The 18412-nt window shown below is 41.5% G+C and overlaps 2 protein-coding genes across 2 annotated transcripts; one reads left to right on the forward strand and one right to left on the reverse strand.

Annotated features, from left to right (window-relative positions):
* Positions 1–219: 219 nt before the first annotated feature.
* On the reverse strand, positions 220–5659 carry LOC114428995 (sphingosine-1-phosphate phosphatase 1-like). Its single transcript, XM_028397818.1, has 3 exons — positions 4604–5659; positions 2725–2814; positions 220–1902 (listed from the first exon to the last, which is right to left on the reverse strand). Exons 1-3 carry the CDS (start codon positions 5288–5290, stop codon positions 1351–1353), a joined length of 1329 nt encoding a protein of 442 aa, XP_028253619.1. The 5' UTR covers positions 5291–5659; the 3' UTR covers positions 220–1350.
* A 1028-nt stretch (positions 5660–6687) lies between these two features.
* On the forward strand, positions 6688–17762 carry LOC114429067 (potassium voltage-gated channel subfamily H member 5-like). The gene is made up of 12 exons (XM_028397917.1): positions 6688–6800; positions 7874–7997; positions 8925–9031; positions 9114–9242; positions 10069–10184; positions 10290–10682; positions 10778–10876; positions 11009–11438; positions 14252–14451; positions 14701–14953; positions 15139–15335; positions 16692–17762. The coding sequence occupies exons 1-12, from the start codon at positions 6728–6730 to the stop codon at positions 17760–17762; spliced, it is 3192 nt and encodes a 1063-aa protein (XP_028253718.1). The 5' UTR covers positions 6688–6727.
* The last annotated feature ends 650 nt before the right edge of the window (positions 17763–18412 follow it).

Here is an 18412-nt window from a genome sequence, read left to right on the forward strand (position 1 = left end):
ATTGAATATATAAAATAGTTTTTGAAGAACAATAAGACCAAAAACAGAAGACACTATCACATCCATGAAATTATTTTTAATATATACATTTTATTTTTTTCTTATTTCATTGTTTTTAATAGACACAGTCCTTGCATAACAGAAAAAGGATGGAGAGCTGATGATAATAACAGGCCTATAAATGGCCCTATTGTCTGATAATACACAGGAAATTGGGGATTAATATTGTAGCTTTAATGAATCAGTTAAACCATAACTAAGACAACACAACAAACAATTTAACCACAACAATCAGACAGGTTTTTAAGAAGGATTGAAATGTCTCTGGAATTCATAGTAATATGAATAATATATTGCATTTTCTTTCTAATACAGCATTTCAGCTGAAGATTACAATAAAATAATTTATCAAAAATATTTGTTTTTTTAATATTCTATTTAAAATGACCATATCAGGGATCAGATAACTGACATTTGGGCCAAAATTACAAATAAACATTTTTGTGTGTGTGTAGAACAGAAAATATATGAGAAGCAACAAGATAATGCTGACAATGGCATCATAGAAAAGTGGTGACAACCCAACAGACCTGCTCAAGGTTAAAGAGTCCTCCTTACTTAAATCAATAATTACCCTGACGCCTGAAAGCTGCTTTTCTTTTTGGCTTCAGGCAACAAATGAGTGGTGAGGTGACTTCAGACATTACTGATTTATGGTTTGGTTTAATTATAACCTGTGAAACCTTCCAACTGAATAAGTCTATATATACTAATGTATGTATATGTTCAATAGATACCGTAATGATGAATACAGGCATTAATACAGTCCTTCTGATTGATTTTGTATTTGCAGAGATCCATTTAACACTTCTTGACTGTGTTGACCACAGCTGGATTTTTTAAAGGATAGGAGAGGTGATATTCAACAAATCCCACGAAGACCAACAGTTTGCTAACCCATGTCAATATCTTTGAATTGCTGCAGTTTGTGGACCAAGGGTCTCAATCATTAAGAACACATTCTGTAATCAAAGTAAATAGAGCGCATTTGTTGGGAAGGAATTTCCTCTGCAGGTTAATACCTCTGCTGTAGCAGCCTGATTATAGATGTTAGATTCTTTTATTCAGTGCAGCTGTGTTGCTCACTGATATTATATGTACAATACTCAATCCATTGTTGGTCTTTTCATGGGAATTATTGACACTGAAATATAAAATATCATCACATTTATCCTTTAAATTGTGTTCTGTCATGCACAGACTTTGTTGTGCGTCTAAACAAGCAGCATGTTTCCGAGTGCTATTGGCCTTTGCTGTGTCAACAGGATATGACAGTTTACACACAAACGCTCAGGCAAGGTTCACAATCCTAAAGAGGAGAGGCACGAAACAGACACAAACAAAACCCACAACACTGTAGACAATGTAACGGTACGGCAACTCCACTTTCATGTGCTGCCTGGCCTGCCTTACATCATCGGAGGGCAGCCCAAACAGTCGGCACAAGAACGGAATAGTCACTGCTTTCATAACCATTCTCGTGACGAGCAGAACGGCGACTCCAATGACGAAGCGCAGCAGGGAGCGTATCACCATACCAGTGCTAACAGGTGGTATAGTTAGAGGAAGTGAGGACAGCGGTGGATCTTGAAGAAGCCCCAGCTGATAGTTTACATGGGTAGCCAAAGCAGCGCCTGCACCAGTGCCCAGTCCCTGAGCAGTATCGCCCCGAGACGTGCTCCACGAATCCAGAGAGAAAGCAACAAGTCCGAAGCCTACGTGTGACAGGATGATTACGAGTGGAGCGTAGTGGTCCGTCATGTAGTAGTTGTCGATCTTGTCTAAGATTGGTTGGAAGAAGGCAAGAACAAGGAGGCTGTACAGAAAGCCGGTGATCACCTCCTGCAACACAAGGACACATATTACTGTAAAAGTATATATGCTATGTAAAAACAGGTTTAGTAGCACTATCACCATACACTTTTTTCGCTGGTTTCTGCCCTGTGGGGGGCGCTAAACACCATTTTATCACAGCAGTTTTCCTTGCAGCCATAAATTCAAAATCAGGTGAGCTGTTCTGACAGATTAACAGGTGTCACTATTAGAGGATGATGATTATAAACAATAAACCATAACATAAACAGTTGCCAAGTGAGAGAATCTAATCTAACCTTATCTACAGGCTTCAAAACATTTATTGGCTCTCCTTGCATAAATGACATAATTACACATGAACAATAAAATTTTAAAGTCTGTATGTTATCAACAAGATAACAGCTCATCAGAGTCCTGAGGTTTCCCTTTACTGTCAATATTGTAATTATGGCAGCTTTTAAAATGGGATTTGTTCATGAGGTTTTTTTCTAAAACTAATCTACCTCCAAAGCCAAGAGGAAAAAAACACACATTGGAATTTATAACTGGTCTGACAGCTCTGCTCACAGGAATTTGTCCACCCATAGATACATATCAAAGAGTGACGGGTAAACCACGTTTGCAGTTTAAAAGAAGAATTTCAACAACCCTGTGAGGTACATATGGAGCTGTATATGATAACAGAAATCCAAGACAAGGTCCTAGATGGCATTTCTCATAGTTACCATTTATATCTAACTCAGTGAGGTCTGTGTCGTCCAAGTGGATCTCCTTTTCATTTAAATTTAAATTTCATTTAAATTTCAGTGACAGAATATTTATTTGATATTAATTATTTTATCTACTTACCAGAACAGAATGCATCCCCATGTAGACTCTGCTAACACAAACCAGGAGGCTCCAGCTGAGAGCCACAGAAAAACCGAAGAGGAAAGGGTACTATGGAAGAGAACATATAGGGCAGAGCATTGAAAAGTTAACATATTAGGAAGAAAAAACAGACATCAGATCACTGCTTTAGGGAACAGAGAATGCTTTCAGTGGCCCTTTGTGCACTTGTTCAAAGATCCTGCTGACTATGATCATAAGGGAACTGCAGTAGTAATGGAAATATGTTTGAAGTATGTTAAGTCGACTGGACTATTTACTGGCAGATGAGATGACGGCTTTCGAAAATGTTGTCCATAGTGGGAGCAGAACACAGATATTTGTCTGTCTGTCCTTGAAAGAATTCATGCAAAGGTCACTGGGTGAAAATAAGTCTAAAAGTCTGCAGATGGGCTCGCAGCACTGTCAGCCTGTACTTTGGCACAGCAATGCATCAAGCTAAATGATAACATCAGCGTGCTCACAATGGTGACACTGTTTTGCAGGTATGTTTTCTATGATTGCCATCTTCACTTGTTTTGAGTAGAAGAACACTCATGGAAAGAAACTTGAGGAGAACATTTGTGTATTTTATATAAATCCATCCCAGGGCTGTTGAAATATTAACCCAAAAACGACACACAAAACGACTGGCCGACATCCTTGGAACCTCTGGCATTGTTAATAAGATAATGTAGCCTTAGCACCATTTAGATAACTCACTGACATGTTTATTACCCACATGCATCTTATCTTTTCTAACATTTTGTACCCTGTTTCTGCCTTCAAAGTCATGATGCTGCAAAGATCTGGGTGACACCAACAAAGTTCAGGCAGTTCAGACAGCTGCCTGTATTCAGGTCAAAGCTGGAGTGCAGGTAAACAATAACTAAAAAACTCTATTCAAGGAGCTGACTTTATAATTCCCAGGAGTGACCTCTTGTGTTTCTTTGCTTTTTATCAAGATTCTATCAGTGCAGAAACTGTTGCTCTGAAATATCAGAATACCTTTAAAGCAGTTTAACACACAGTGTCGCCATAACAATATATTCTGAAGATGTTTTTTCCACTGTAGGGACTTGGGACAGAAAGGTACTTTGTTTCCCCCCTTAAAAAAACAGGACTAAAAGAGTCCTACATGGCAACATTCCAGCAATGGGAGTATGCACAAAGGTGCAGGCAGCCCAAAAAAAACAGCCTGTTAGTTCCTGCACCGTTTAATTAAAACATACTAATGTGTGATGCAGATACCAGATCTGCCCTTAGTGACCTCTCTCGCCCATTCACTCCCATCTTGCCCCAGAAAAACAGGAAAACTTCCAAACTCTCCATTGTCTGAAGTCTCGATCGCTACTTCCTTCTCTTTCTCTCAGACAAAGTGAAACAGTGAGTCTTTGTTTATTTAAATAAGCTGCCTCTTAGCATTTCTGACACACACACACACAATATTTGTTGTCTTGTAAGACACCACAAAGCATTAGCTTCAACATTTATTATTTCTGCTCTAGCTGTTTATTTGGCTACCGGGGATTAAGTAGGACCAGCTGACCCTCCATGACACTGAGACACCCTGGAAGTAAAATATTGCCAGGCACAGGTTAAACACTGCGTATCACCTCAAAGACAGATAACACCCTAGGGGAACTTAACGCACCTTCTCCTTGCACAATATGTGTGTGCACAGTGTATCAGGGTCGTATCAGAAATAATAATGTGTGCAGTGAGTGTGGGTTTGAAGAGTATTCTCAGGAAATGTATAAATAGTGTTGTTAGACTATATAATGTGTGTTCTCAAACACAGTGCACATCTATCTGATTTACCTCCTCATTGTTTCCACCTTTGTGTAACAAACGTGCTCACCTGCCACCTTCCGTAGGTCAGCATGAAGAGACAGAAAGGTATGGCTGTCCCTGTCATGGCGTGTGTGGACGGCATACTGTACTCCGAGTTGTAGAAGACCTCCACCTTCACCACGGGAGGGGAGGCAGGTCGGGACCAGCGGACCATGTCCTTAGTAGACTGTCCCACGAACAGGTTCCAGGCCCAGACCACAATGAGACTCCGACTGACCAGCGCGTCGATGTTCCAGAAGACGAAGGGAAAGAAGATGATGAAGAACATCTCGTTGCCCAGCTCAGTCCCAAACGTGAACAGATAAAAGAGAAACTTGTTGTGGATGAGGAACTCCTGGCCCACATCTCCGGTCAGGGAGTTCCTCCGCAGGGGTTTTGCCCTGGCGGCAGCGGCAGCTGCTTCTGATGCATCATCAGGCCCCACTGTACCGTCGTCCTGCATCCCGTTTACCTGCGGTACAGCAGCATCTCTCGCTGCCCCGTTCCTAACAGAAAAATCTGAGCCCTCTCCCATTTGCTGGGCTCTCTTCCTCAGCCCGGAACAGTCCGGTTCCGACTCTCTACTTTCCTGCTTAGTCGATCTATCCGTGAATGTCCCTTTAACGCCGCAGAATTGTTGAAACCTCGCAACATGACAGGGATCCTGGAGATATTTACATGTGTCTACAAATGTCTTTAAAAAGGAGTTCGCCATGACTTAAATGAAGGTGAACTAGTTTAAAACACAAACCGCTTTACTGTCGTAATGAAAAAAGAGTTCATAATAAGAGGAAGCTAAGCAGAAGTGCAGCTCGGCGGCCGTTGCATTCCTCTTAATAAAAAAAACACAGGTTTTAACAAGCAGCGCGGAGTAGCGACACTTCACTACTACCTGATATCTGCATCAAAACACCGACCTTACACAGCGGCGTGGAAGTTCTGGTGGGCAGCATCCAAAGTCCGGTACAGTTAACCATTACTTCACGGTATAGAACCCTAATTCATACAACCACCAACTAACTGCGTCAGGCCGTTATTACCGCTTTTGCCATTCTTCTTCTTCTTCTTCTTCTTCTTCTTTAGTTTCACTTCTTCTTCTGACCCAATGTTGCCCGTCTACGTACAAACACCACCCCTGCTGGACATATGAGGAATTCCTTGTTATTAAAACTATCCCTATAGACCAGTGCTTTAAGACAATGACACCAAATAAAACACGCCATTACAAATAAAGGTCCCGGATTCAAAATGTTGCCCCATTATTAAAAAAGAAAAAAAAACTAAAATATGCAATTACATTAACATTTTATAGATTTTTAAATTGCTTTTTAGACCAAATAATAATGTGTAATAAAGATGTAACAATAATAATGTGTAATAAATATGCAATATTTATAACACACTGAAACTCTCATAGGAGGCTGACATAAATAATAAATTGTTATTATTTATATATTTATTTATTTACTTTTTTCCCTGAAGGCTGGTGAAACTGAAATATTTTAATATTTTTTTGCAATTTCCAAGAAGCAGGTGAATTTGATATTGACACACAAGCAGACTTTTGCATTTTTAAAAAAAGCCTATACACATTAAGAATACAATTAATCCAGTTTACCAATTAAACATATTTCACATTTAAAGATTAAAAATAAATAAATCTAAGCTCATGCAGAGTAAAGCAGACATTAGTCCATGTGCCCGTGAAGCTGGAGGCAGTTTTATTAGACTGCTGTTGGAATACCTTTCAAAATAAAAGATACATAAAAGTTGGGTATTATTTCTTCAAAACATATCTGCAGACTTTTCTCTACTAAGTGGGTGAAAGTCTATCCACGTTGTCTTTGAAATGTCTGTTTTAACAGGTAAACACTCAGTTTATTCAGCTTACAGCACTGTTCCAGCCATAAACTATCATTACTGTACAGGTTTGATTTTTAAATGACAGTTTTTGGCACAATATTTACCTTTTTAGTATCCTGACAATTATCTATCAGGAGGAATCAGACAGGGAGGCTTTTATTTTGAAAACCTCGGTCCGGGCAGACCGTCATTGCGGTGCTGCTCCACGCTGCTGCCGGGCAGAGCGCGGAGCAGAGAGGGGTAGTTAACAGCAGCGCGGCCGCCTCTCTACACCGAGTCTCCGTTCATAATGCATGGGGGCAAGAGGGGGCTGGTGGCTCCGCAGAACACCTTTCTGGAAAACATTGTTCGGCGCTCCAGCGGTGAGTTTTTATTTAAAAATGGAAACTACAATTAGGCTAAGTGATATTGATTAGTGCCAATTATGTTAGCGCACAGGATGGGATGCTTAAGTAAGACATAGTATTCTGCTTTTTTTTAATGTAATTTAACGGAAACCAGACTCAGGAAACACTTTGTGATGAATGATTCGCTCACTGATGAATTATGTAATAACTTTCATTTCCACATTTTCTGTGTTGATCAACTAAAATCTGATGTGATATAGGTGAGAATGAAGACTAATAATTTAGTACCTTTAAAATAATGTAAAGATTTTTATAGTCTGACAGAATAGATAGGCCTAATGTATTTACCCATTGTTTAAATGACCATTCTTATCAAAGGTTTTATTATATGATTTGTACTTATAGTTAATAATTCTCCTCTAATATTTCTCAGCCGGTGTATAATGTAATTCTAAAGTTGCTCTAGCAGTTTGTATTATAACAACATGTTAAGCAAAACAACATGGATCTAATGTAAAGCTGATGTTCACCTCTAGGGCAATGAGATTTGTGATGATAATCTAAAATTCACTTGTCATTGTCTGAAAGCCTGCAGAGTGGATACATGCTTTCTAAACTTACTGGAGCTTTAAGTTCCAGATGACATGTTTTTAACTGGTATGTGTGGTTTAATTTGGTGAAAATGTCCTCACTATTTTCTCTAGAGATCACCTTCAGACTGAGGAACTCTTCATCCATATTTCATTTGCATTAAGGGTGCAACATAAGCAGTTTATCAGCAACTATTTCTGCCCAGTGACTCGTCCGATTACCCTGTGTACCCCTGCTTTAAACATCGATGCTTCTTATTTCCATGATATGTGGTAATTAAATTAATGTTAGCTTTGGGAGAGATGAAGAGTTATTTAAATAACTGCAGTGAATATAAGAAAAACTGATTTATGTTTTCTCTAATTCACTGTGGTCAGCAGGAGACTGTGAATAAAAACTGAGCAGAAGTTTTAAGGGGAAACAAAATCCCAAAAGTTAAGGGACAGCTGCAGTTCTCCTCCTGACTGTGTTTATTCTCCTGCTCTGTTTTGTCTCAGAAACCAGTTTCCTGTTGGGGAACGCACAGATCGTGGAGTGGCCGGTCGTATACAGCAATGATGGATTCTGCAAGCTGTCGGGATACCACAGAGCTGAAGTCATGCACAGAAGCAGCACATGCAAGTAAGACAGTGGTGGTTAACTAAAGACATGAATGTGAAGCCATGGCAGATCTTTTGCTCACATTAATATGAAAACAACGTAGAATCTCCATAACCTGCAGTTCCACAAATGACCACTTGAGGCTCAAAACAGGTCAAAACCAAGCGGCAACCTTCGGGGCTCAAACCTGAAGCCCATGCGGAAGTGTCAACACTTGTAATTCACGCTGCAACTGCTGGCGGCTGGCTCCAGAAGTGAGTCATTTCCCATAGACTCCCATGTTAAAATGGCCGACTTCACAGCAGAAATGAACATGTTTACAGCCTGGTACAAAAAACCACTCTGGTCTCAGATGATAGGTTCTCTTCTGGTGTCAATTGTACAGGGGGGTGAATTTTTTTACAACCCAATTATGGGCGTTACCGCTTGAGTGACAGACAGTTGACGTATCACAGTGTGAGTTTCCTGCTTCCACGATCGCCCGCTCCCCTAAACCCTGCTCGTGCTCCCCCTCTTTGTCCATATTTGAGAGTTTTGCCGGAAGTGACGCTGCCAACATGGCGGTGGTCATCACGTCCCGAAACCTCCCACCGAGCCTCAAAACGGCTCTTCAGAAACAAACGGGTGATGTCACGGAAGCTCTGTCCATAGTTTTTACTGTCAATGGTCAAAACCCATAGACTGCTAAAAAAATCAGTTTTAGTCACTGAATAGTAAAAAGGATAATAAACATGCGTTAGGAACGATGACATGTGGGGCCGTAGCGTCATCTGCTCTTCCTCTAACTATCTGCTCAACCCCTAACCACTAGAGGTCACTAATTCCTACACACTGGACCTTTAAGGTTAGATATCAAAAATATTAAATTGAATTTTTAAAAAAACAGACCCCTGATTGAATTATATATCATGGACATTTAAGATGTACCCTTCCCTTTTTCTGTTGCAGTTTCATGTACGGTGATCTGACTGACAAGAAAACTATAGACAACATCAGAAAAACCTTTAACAACTATGATTCCAATTTCTATGAGGTACTTCTCTACACAAAGAACAGTAAGTATCTACAACAAACATCTAATTCATTGGTAAAAATACCATTACATAACTATACTCTTATTATGACTGTGTCCATCAGGAAAACCGATATGGCTCTACATGCAGGTTGCCCCAATCAGAAATGAAAATGACAAGGTGGTGCTTTTCCTCTGCACCTTCAGAGACATCACACTTTTCAAACAGCCGATTGAAGACGAATCAACGAGAGGTGAGAGAACTCAGGATGATTTTACACTGAAAACATCCAGCCATCAGAATGAAAGACCCAAAAGTCCTGGGTGCACACCAAGTGGCTGTGACTTAACGTACAACTGTCCAGGTGTTGTGTGTTCAGGTCAGTGAACACTGGTCTCTGTGGGTCTAACATGGTGCCATGTCCCTGGGGATTAAGCGTGCCACTGAGACTATTACATACATCAAGCAGACCAAAAGGACAGTCCGTCCACAAGGAGGAAGAAGCTGTATGAAAACAGTAAAGACTAAAACATCATCAGGTTTTTATTTTGAAGTCCAAGTGTATTGTGTTACTAATAGTATAAAGGTCCATTCTGTAGTGGCCCCACAGCTGTGAAAATTCTGAAAGTTTGAAAGATACAGTATACCACACTAAACTGAAGTTTTACCCGGGACAAAGATGTCCTATCTGCAAAAAGCTTCTCTTCCATTTTCTTGGCTACAAGTGAACAGCATGCACTGTATTCATACAACCACATGGGGGCGTCAGATATGTAAACCCCTGTTGTTGATGAAGATTCTCAATTATCCTGGTCATATTTGTAAAGGCATCTGGACTTGTAGAGTGCACCTCTGTTATGGCAGTTCTCATTGCAATTTCAACATCTGAAACAACAAGTACAACATCTGAAAGATAGAGGGAGCTCAGTAGTCGTAGAAAACTAATGATATTTTTAAATCCACTTCATCATCATGAACTTATCAATCACCCTCTTTGATTACTTGGTCTACTGCCCCCTGAAAATGACAATAAAAATGGCTGCCATGTTGTGCTTCATAGTTGTCTTTGCTTCTGTCAGGATGGACAAAATTCGCCAGGCTGACACGAGCGCTGACCAACAATCGCAACCTGGTGCAGCAGTTAGCACCACTGAATAAGACGGAGGTCACCCACAAACCCTCCAGACTGGCTGAGGTGAGCAGGTCTGAGTGAAGAGGTCGTTTTTTTAGGGTATCGACTTCAAAATCTATGAAGTGGCTTCAAGATATAAATGTTTCTGTTGTTCCCTCTAAATAAAAGGCTCTCCAGCTGGGATCAGACATCCTCCCTCAGTACAAACAGGAGGCCCCCAAGACCCCTCCACACATCATTCTCCACTATTGCACCTTCAAGACCACATGGGACTGGGTCATCCTCATCCTCACCTTCTACACTGCCATCATGGTGCCCTATAACGTTTCCTTCAAGACCAAACAAAACAACCTGGCATGGCTGGTGCTGGACAGTGTGGTGGATGTCATCTTTCTGATCGACATCGTGCTCAACTTCCACACCACCTTTGTGGGTCCGGCCGGAGAGGTCATATCAGACGCCAGGCTGATTCGGATGAATTACCTGAAGACGTGGTTTGTCATCGACCTGCTGTCCTGTCTGCCCTACGACATCATCAATGCCTTTGAGAATGTAGATGAGGTGAGTAAAGTTTGGTTGTTTGAACTGTTGAGGTTCATTTGTGACAGATTTCTTCTAAACATCGAAATGTTTCTGCTTTACGGTTTTTCATGAAGGACGTCCTTTCTCATGTGTCATCAATGGGTCATCTTCGTGACTCTTCAAATTTCCACAGGAATACCACACGGAATACCACAGAAGATTCTGTTCTTCCAGTGAGTAAATCCAGGTCACTGTTGGATGTATTGTGAACCAGTCCATGTGAAACCTTGCACAGCGGTAGCTAAAAAATGGTGGAGAAGCTTGTTGCTAATGAGATAATCTGGACTTTGCTTCTATACCTGCAGGGTATCAGCAGCCTCTTCAGCTCATTAAAGGTTATCCGCCTGCTCCGTTTGGGCCGTGTGGCACGCAAGTTGGACCACTACCTAGAGTATGGAGCAGCGGTCCTGGTCCTGCTGGTGTGCGTCTTTGGCCTGGTGGCCCACTGGCTTGCCTGCATCTGGTACAGCATCGGAGACTACGAAGTCATCGATGAGGCCACCAACACGATCAAGACAGACAGCTGGCTCTACCAGCTGGCTATGAGTATTGGTACTCCTTACCGCTACAATACCAGCGGAACAGGCCAATGGGAAGGTGGTCCCAACAAAGACACGCTCTACATTTCCTCTCTCTACTTCACCATGACGAGTCTCACCACCATCGGATTTGGCAACATTGCTCCTACGACGGATGGCGAGAAGATATTCTCTGTGGCCATGATGATGGTGGGCTGTAAGTACTCAATCCTCTTTCGGCCATATTTTCAAAGGTTGCAGTCAATAAGGTCACACAGAGCCACAGGACACAGTCCATCTCTGGCACTGCCTACTGGGACTGCACAGAGGGCAGTAAAGACATGAACAGTGCAATGATGGTTGGGTCACAAAACATTGTCATTAGTAATAACAAAATTACTGTAAATATACAGCTTTCAGTCAGTGAAGTAGTATAGTATCACTCATTCATTATTTAGCTTTGGCTAGGCTAACCTGGGTTATATCTGCCAGTTTGTCGGTGTCAGTTACGAATAGCTGCAGGTGGGGAGTGAGGTTTTGTAGCAACATCATTCATGACACAACAGATCCGTACCAACACAAAACATTTACTCATTGCTCTACACACCAAAAAAAAGATGCTGTTTTCATCTCATTCATGCTTTCATCCATTCATAATGCACCAGCAGAACCTTGCAGGAGATGAAACAGTGTGAATGCACTTACATGCTCTGAACATAGATGGATTCTACATAGACTGATTTGACTGGTTTGTAGTGTGGTTTAACTTAAATATAAAATCATGCTGTATATAGGCTACAGTATGTGTGGTAGTATTAATGTAGTCCACAGTCATCTAATCTTATTTGCTTGTGACTAACATCCTTGTTTATGTGATTTTGCTCCATCTAAAAGCCACAACACACCACATTTATAACTATTTTATATATATTTTATATTCAAAGGAGCTTTCACATTACAATAGGAAGTAAAATCAGTCTATTATAATGCTAAGTAATCAACTGACGATATTTGTTCCTCTCCATTCATGGTCGTGTAATTCACATTTTAGCTGCAGCCTCAGTGTTTGAACCACAGTGGAGAGGACTGAGCTCTGTCCATAATAAAAAGTGACATGTTCAGCGCCCATCACAGCCTGCTGTGTGAGTGTCTGTCTGAAGGTTGGCCATCACATCACAGGAGCAACGTCTATGTGTTAATTTGTGCCTCTTTTCAACTTTTAATAATGCGTTTAAAGCATTCCTCTGTCCTGCTCTGATCTGACATCATTCCTGCAGTTCTTTATGGGATGCAACTTATATTGAGTCTTGTGTAACATGAACTCAGAAATGATGTTCATTCATGTTACACTATGATTGTGTAACAATTCTGGTTTATAAGCAGTATACCCTGCCTCTGTAGTCCGTACATTAATGCAGAGTTGTGATCATCACATTTATCTCAACACAGATACAACATTTTTTTGTGTTTAATTTCTCAGCCTGAGTTCCATTACACCGAAACTCCTCACAAAAATAGAAACATCTATTTTTATCCCGTGCATTATCATCACTATCTTTACCTTTAGTGTCACTGTCTCCACAGTCATAACTCGCCTTTGTGCGCTAACCTTTGGCCCACTCCTCTAAAACAGCATGTACAGTGATGCAATGAAACCAGTGAGGAAACAGAAACTGACAGCCACGCTTCACGCTTTGTACTTAAGAAAGTAAACACCCATTACTCTGATGGTGCCTCCATCATGAAGATCACTCAGTCACACTGCAGCGTCGCCTTCAATTATGGCCAATAAATCTCCTGCTACGGATACAGTAGTTATGCGAGAGGAGAAGAAAGGGAGAGTTAGCCTGCAGGCTGGACTGTAGTAAATGGACAATGAGCCATCACGTTAGATATGTATCCTAACCTCTGTGATCCTGCTGTGCCGACTGGAGACAACGCTTTCCACTTGAGTGGGTAAAACATCACGATAAGAGATACTGACTGACTCTTTGAGGTCACTGCTGCACAGCAACTCCTACAGAGGAAACGTGCATTATAAATTATATCATGAAGACTTAAGCCACCTCCACCACTGTGTGGTTGTGTGTGTAGAAGAACCAACAGCTGTACTATGATTACTATCACTTTTTCCTGTAGAGTCAATAAAGCAGCAAAGTTCTGCTATTAGCAGTAAAATCTGCACTAAACAGTTAAATAAAAAAAAAAACACTTCAAATTTGTGTCAAATTGCTTAAATTGCACCATAGAATCCTTTTAATTTTGTATTTTTATTATGTCCATAAAGGGCCACTGGACTTGTTAGAGGTCCTTCTAGATGTTTTGCTGCTCTTCTTATCAGTGTTTTGGTGGGGAACACAGGTTTGTGTGGGGTTGAAGCCTCCATGGGTGGATCTCTGTGAAGCTCACAGTACTATATGTTGCTGTTAGTGTCCCAGAACTTATCTGAGTGTGTTACTTTAACTGCTTGTCTTTGCTCCAGTTTGTCTAATCTGATTGGCTAATGACTCTGGTGGTGAAACTGTGTCATTATTTTCATGGGACAGGTGTAAATTGGGCTGAAATTTCCTGGGGAGGGACATTATTGTATGTGGCAGATTGTCAATGTCTGAGGCTGACGGGAGAGTTTTTCTAGCTTCATATAGATGCTCTCCTTGACTCTTCTTTCAAACCATCTGTGCTCTGTGTGTTTTCTGAGGGCACAGATGGTTCCTTTGAGTAAGTGTACCGTATTTTTCCTGTCAGCATCGGCAGGAGAAAGAATATGGCTGGTAAGAAAACACAGAATATGTTTTCAGCTGGCAAAGCCAAGAGGTCATAAGGAGCTGCAAACCTGAATGGCACTTTCAGACTTCAGATGGAGAATGGTCTGTTTTTTTAAAAAAAAAAATCAGTATTCATACTGATGGCATTGATGTTAATACTAAACTCCTTAAAACAATGAAAAACCCTTTGTAAACCATTGATTTATCCAATATTTCATTAAATAATGATGAATGTTCTGACACGGCTCTTCATCTTTTGTTTTAGCTCTGCTATATGCCACCATCTTTGGAAACGTCACCACCATCTTCCAGCAGATGTACACCAACACAAACCGCTACCACGAAATGCTCAACAATGTGCGTGACTTCCTGAAGCTTTACCAGGTTCCCAAGGGTCTGAGCGAGAGGGTCATGGACTTCATCGTCTCCACCTGGGCCATGTCGAAGGGCATCGACACCGATAAGGTATTGTCAGTAGTAACGGGAGAGAGGGTTGTGGTGCACACATTAAAAAAAACAGAACTATCGTTTTTAATAGAATCATACAAAAAAAGTTTGGGCAAGGCACAGGGTCAAAAGGTCTGTGGGACCTCTGGCCTCTCAGCTCTGCTAAATGACATCACAGCAGTATATTAATATTAATAATACTTTCCTGTATTTCCAGTTGTTTTACTGATTTAATCATTATTATTGAATATCTCATCTCTCTCTTAGGTGCTATCCATTTGTCCTAAAGACATGCGTGCAGACATCTGTGTCCACCTCAACAGACAGGTCTTCAATGACCACCAGGCCTTTCGCCTGGCGAGCGACGGCTGTTTGCGCTCTCTGGCTGTGGAGTTTCAGACCACACACTGTGCACCAGGAGACCTCATCTTCCACATCGGGGAGAGCCTCGATATGCTCTGCTTTGTGGTCTCAGGTTCACTGGAAGTCATCCAGGATGACGAGGTCATTGCGATACTAGGTAACCGTGTGCAATGTTATGAAATATAGCCAGGTTTTATCTGTGCATGTGCCTAATGATAAGACTAGAGCATCCTCAGTACAAAGCATTTATGACCCAGGCCTGAAAGGTCATTCACTTCTTCATAACATGATGCCAGTTAAAAATGTTTATTTTAATAAATCATTTGGCGTGTCCCCGTCCAGGTAAAGGTGATGTGTTTGGAGACGCGTTCTGGAAAGAATCCACGCTGGCTCGATCCTGTGCAAATGTGCGAGCTCTGACTTACTGCGACCTGCACGTCATCCGCAGAGAGGCTCTGATGAGGGTGCTGGAATTTTACACCGCGTTCGCCAACTCCTTCTCCCGTAACCTCATCCTCACCGTTAATCTACGAAAACGGGTAAAAATGACACACTGTTTCCATCAAAAACATTCACATATTAGAAATAAGGAAAAACTTCTCGGAACAAAGACTCTGATTAATTTTTCAGAGGCCTTCAGACAATATATATTAATCCCATTAAGACTTTGAGATGTATTGCTTTCCAGCCTTGGGAGTAAGTTGCTTATATATTGCTGTAACATCATCCTTTAAGATCCATATTACATAAATTCTTAATAGATTTTCCGCTCAGTCTATCCAGTACATGTGTTCTTTGTTCAGGGTTTGCTTATATGAAATACATCTGAGGCAGCAGATCAGAACATTATTAAGAAAACAAACAGACTTATACATAATCACGCAAGCCAACACAAGCTGACCCTACTGGAATATAAGAAGTGCACATTGATTTATAATATTTAAGTAACTATATACTTTCAATTTTCTTGCCCAACTCTTATGTAATCATGTTTACTGAAATCACAGAGCCTCACTGAATCCATTTCAAGACAAATAGTGGCTGCATGCTGAAAGATTTATGGCACAGACTTAAAGTGTATTCAATGAAAATATAGCTGTTTATTATTAATTTAAACTGTTCGTGCCTGCATAGTTTAAAGCTCCTTTATACTGTTTATAAAAGGTACTCAGGTCACATGCATATGAAATAAAAATGCACCCATCACTAGCTCAGCAAAATTTGTGTATCGAGTAGAAACCTTCGCCTTATACAGCCGTCAACGCAAAGTATTCATATGTGTTTAAAAAAGCTTTGTGTGTAACAATAAGAGAAGAGCTATTTCTATACTTACTCCTGATCACTGCCTTGCAAAGCTAACTAACATTACCTACTTTACTAAAGCTACTTGTTGACGCAAAATGGATCAGGATCTAATTCATTTCAAGATTCTGACACTCATCTGTTTGCTAAATTGGCTACCGTTAGCAACAACAACATTATGAAGTAAACCGGCTTAATTTAGCTTGACTATATTTATCGTATCGTATCGTATCGTATCGTATCGTATCGTATCGTATCGTATCGTATCGTATCGTATCGTATCGTATCGTATCGTATCGTGAGGAAAAAGTTAGAAAAGAAAGAAATTGGATGTAGCTCAACATTTCTTTGTTTCATTCAGGGAGGCCTTGAAAACTCTCCATTATTAAATTATTGCTTCAGTAACAGTTTGCCCTGTACATTGCTTCTTTTAGGTTGTTAATATTTCAACATACAGCAGCTCTGGAAGGTTATCCCTGCTGCTTTAAAGCTGCATTATACTCTATATGTATGCATTCTGTTTCATTCAAGTCCTGCTGTATGTAGATGTCCTACAGCACTGTTCTCATGCACACACACTCTTCCTCCTGCAGATAATCTTCAGAAAGATTGCTGATGTGAAGAGGGAGCAGGAGCGTCAGAGGAGCGAGGTGGCTCTCTCCATTCCTGAAGACCACCCCGTTCGCAAGCTGTTCCAGAGGTTCAGACAGCAGAGAGACACTCAAACGTCAGGAGACACTTACATTGATAATAACTGTATTCAGGTGGAAGCGCAGCATCACCATCACCACCACCACCACCGCCACAGCGACTCAAACTCATACACCCGGGGTCTGGTTGTGTCTTCTCAGCAGCAGCAGGAGTACAGCAGCACTGTGCACATTAAAGCTCCCTGCTCAGGAGGGGGGAGTCCAGATAACATGGCTGAACCTCCACAAGCAGAGCAAAGCTGCACACAGAAGGTGGTGGAGTCAAGGCTTTCTGCAAAGAGTCTGAAGGCTGCAGCAAGAAATGGTGCAGGTGGAGAGGGAGCTGCAGGTGGTGGCAGCAGCAAAAGAGGGGCCCGGGGCTGGGCAAAGTTCAGGAACGCCACATCTGCCCCTGAACCGGCAGCACGTCCTGCTGTCGAGCAGGAGAAGCAGACACAGAAAGCAGAACAGCAAATCCAGGAGGCAGAGGAAGGAGGGGAGACAGGCAGCACGGAGGGTGGCAACAGCGCTGGAGAGGAAACAAGCGCCATGCACAAAACCGACTCCTGCGACAGCGGCATTACAAAGAGCGATCTACGAATCGACCGAGCTGGAGATTCAAGAAGCTCCTTTGAGAGAAGCCCAATGGAAAAGAGCCCGATGGAGAAAAACCCATTTGAGCACAGTCTTGGGGTTTACAGCGAGATCTCCCTCAAACACTCCTTTGTACAGCCGGCATCAGAACAAGGTCTGCTTCAGACGACTCTGCACGAAGCCAAGCTGGAGCTGAAGGGAGACATCCAGATTCTGAGCGGCCGGCTCTCACTGCTCGAGTCTCATGTGAGTGAGATCCTCAGGTTGCTGTCAATCAAGAGAAGACTCTCGCTGCCACCGACTTCTTCCCCGAAAGCAAGAGTGAAGATTCAAGACACCTCCAGGCCTGTCACACCCAAAAAAGATGAGGGGCCTTTTTGAACCTGTCAAAAAAACAAACAACTTGCATGTCCTGCTGGACTAGAAGAAGTTTTCTGCATTAAAGGCTCGGCTGCATGTAGAAGTCCTTTTAGTGTTACCTTAGCACCACAGAAACCCAGGGATTTTTATAATAACTATAAGGCTCTTTTATGGTCTGGTGTGTTCTACATGCTCAAATGCCACGAAGCAACAGAACAACATTTTATGAAAGACCTACATCTATCACATGTGGCGTTCTGATGAAGGTGCTCGTTAGCCTGAGGAAAATGAGGTGGAGGTCCTGTCATCAGCTTCCTCAGATTTTGTTTTTTGGATGTCAGCCTGCAGTTGGTAGAACACCTTTTAGTTCACTCGCTTGTCTCAGCTTGGACTTTTATTCTTCTGGACAGATTCAGACTAGAGCTCAGTGAGCATTTGATTGACAGATGACCCCTTTGTCTTCTTTTAAACATCATTAGTTGTCAGGTAATTGTATGTGCCTTACAATAGTAAAGCCTCACTAAGAGTTGTTATTGGTGAAAGATAATCAACTCTTCATGATTATAAGGTGTTTTATAACATAAACCTGTGGGCATTTATTCCCTTTTATTCACAGGTTGTTAAATAATTAGTCATATAAGCCACAATATTAAAACCATGGACAGGTGAAG

This window comes from Parambassis ranga, chromosome 24 (genome assembly GCF_900634625.1).
Source record: "Parambassis ranga chromosome 24, fParRan2.1, whole genome shotgun sequence".
Classification (NCBI taxonomy): Eukaryota; Metazoa; Chordata; class Actinopteri; family Ambassidae; genus Parambassis; species Parambassis ranga.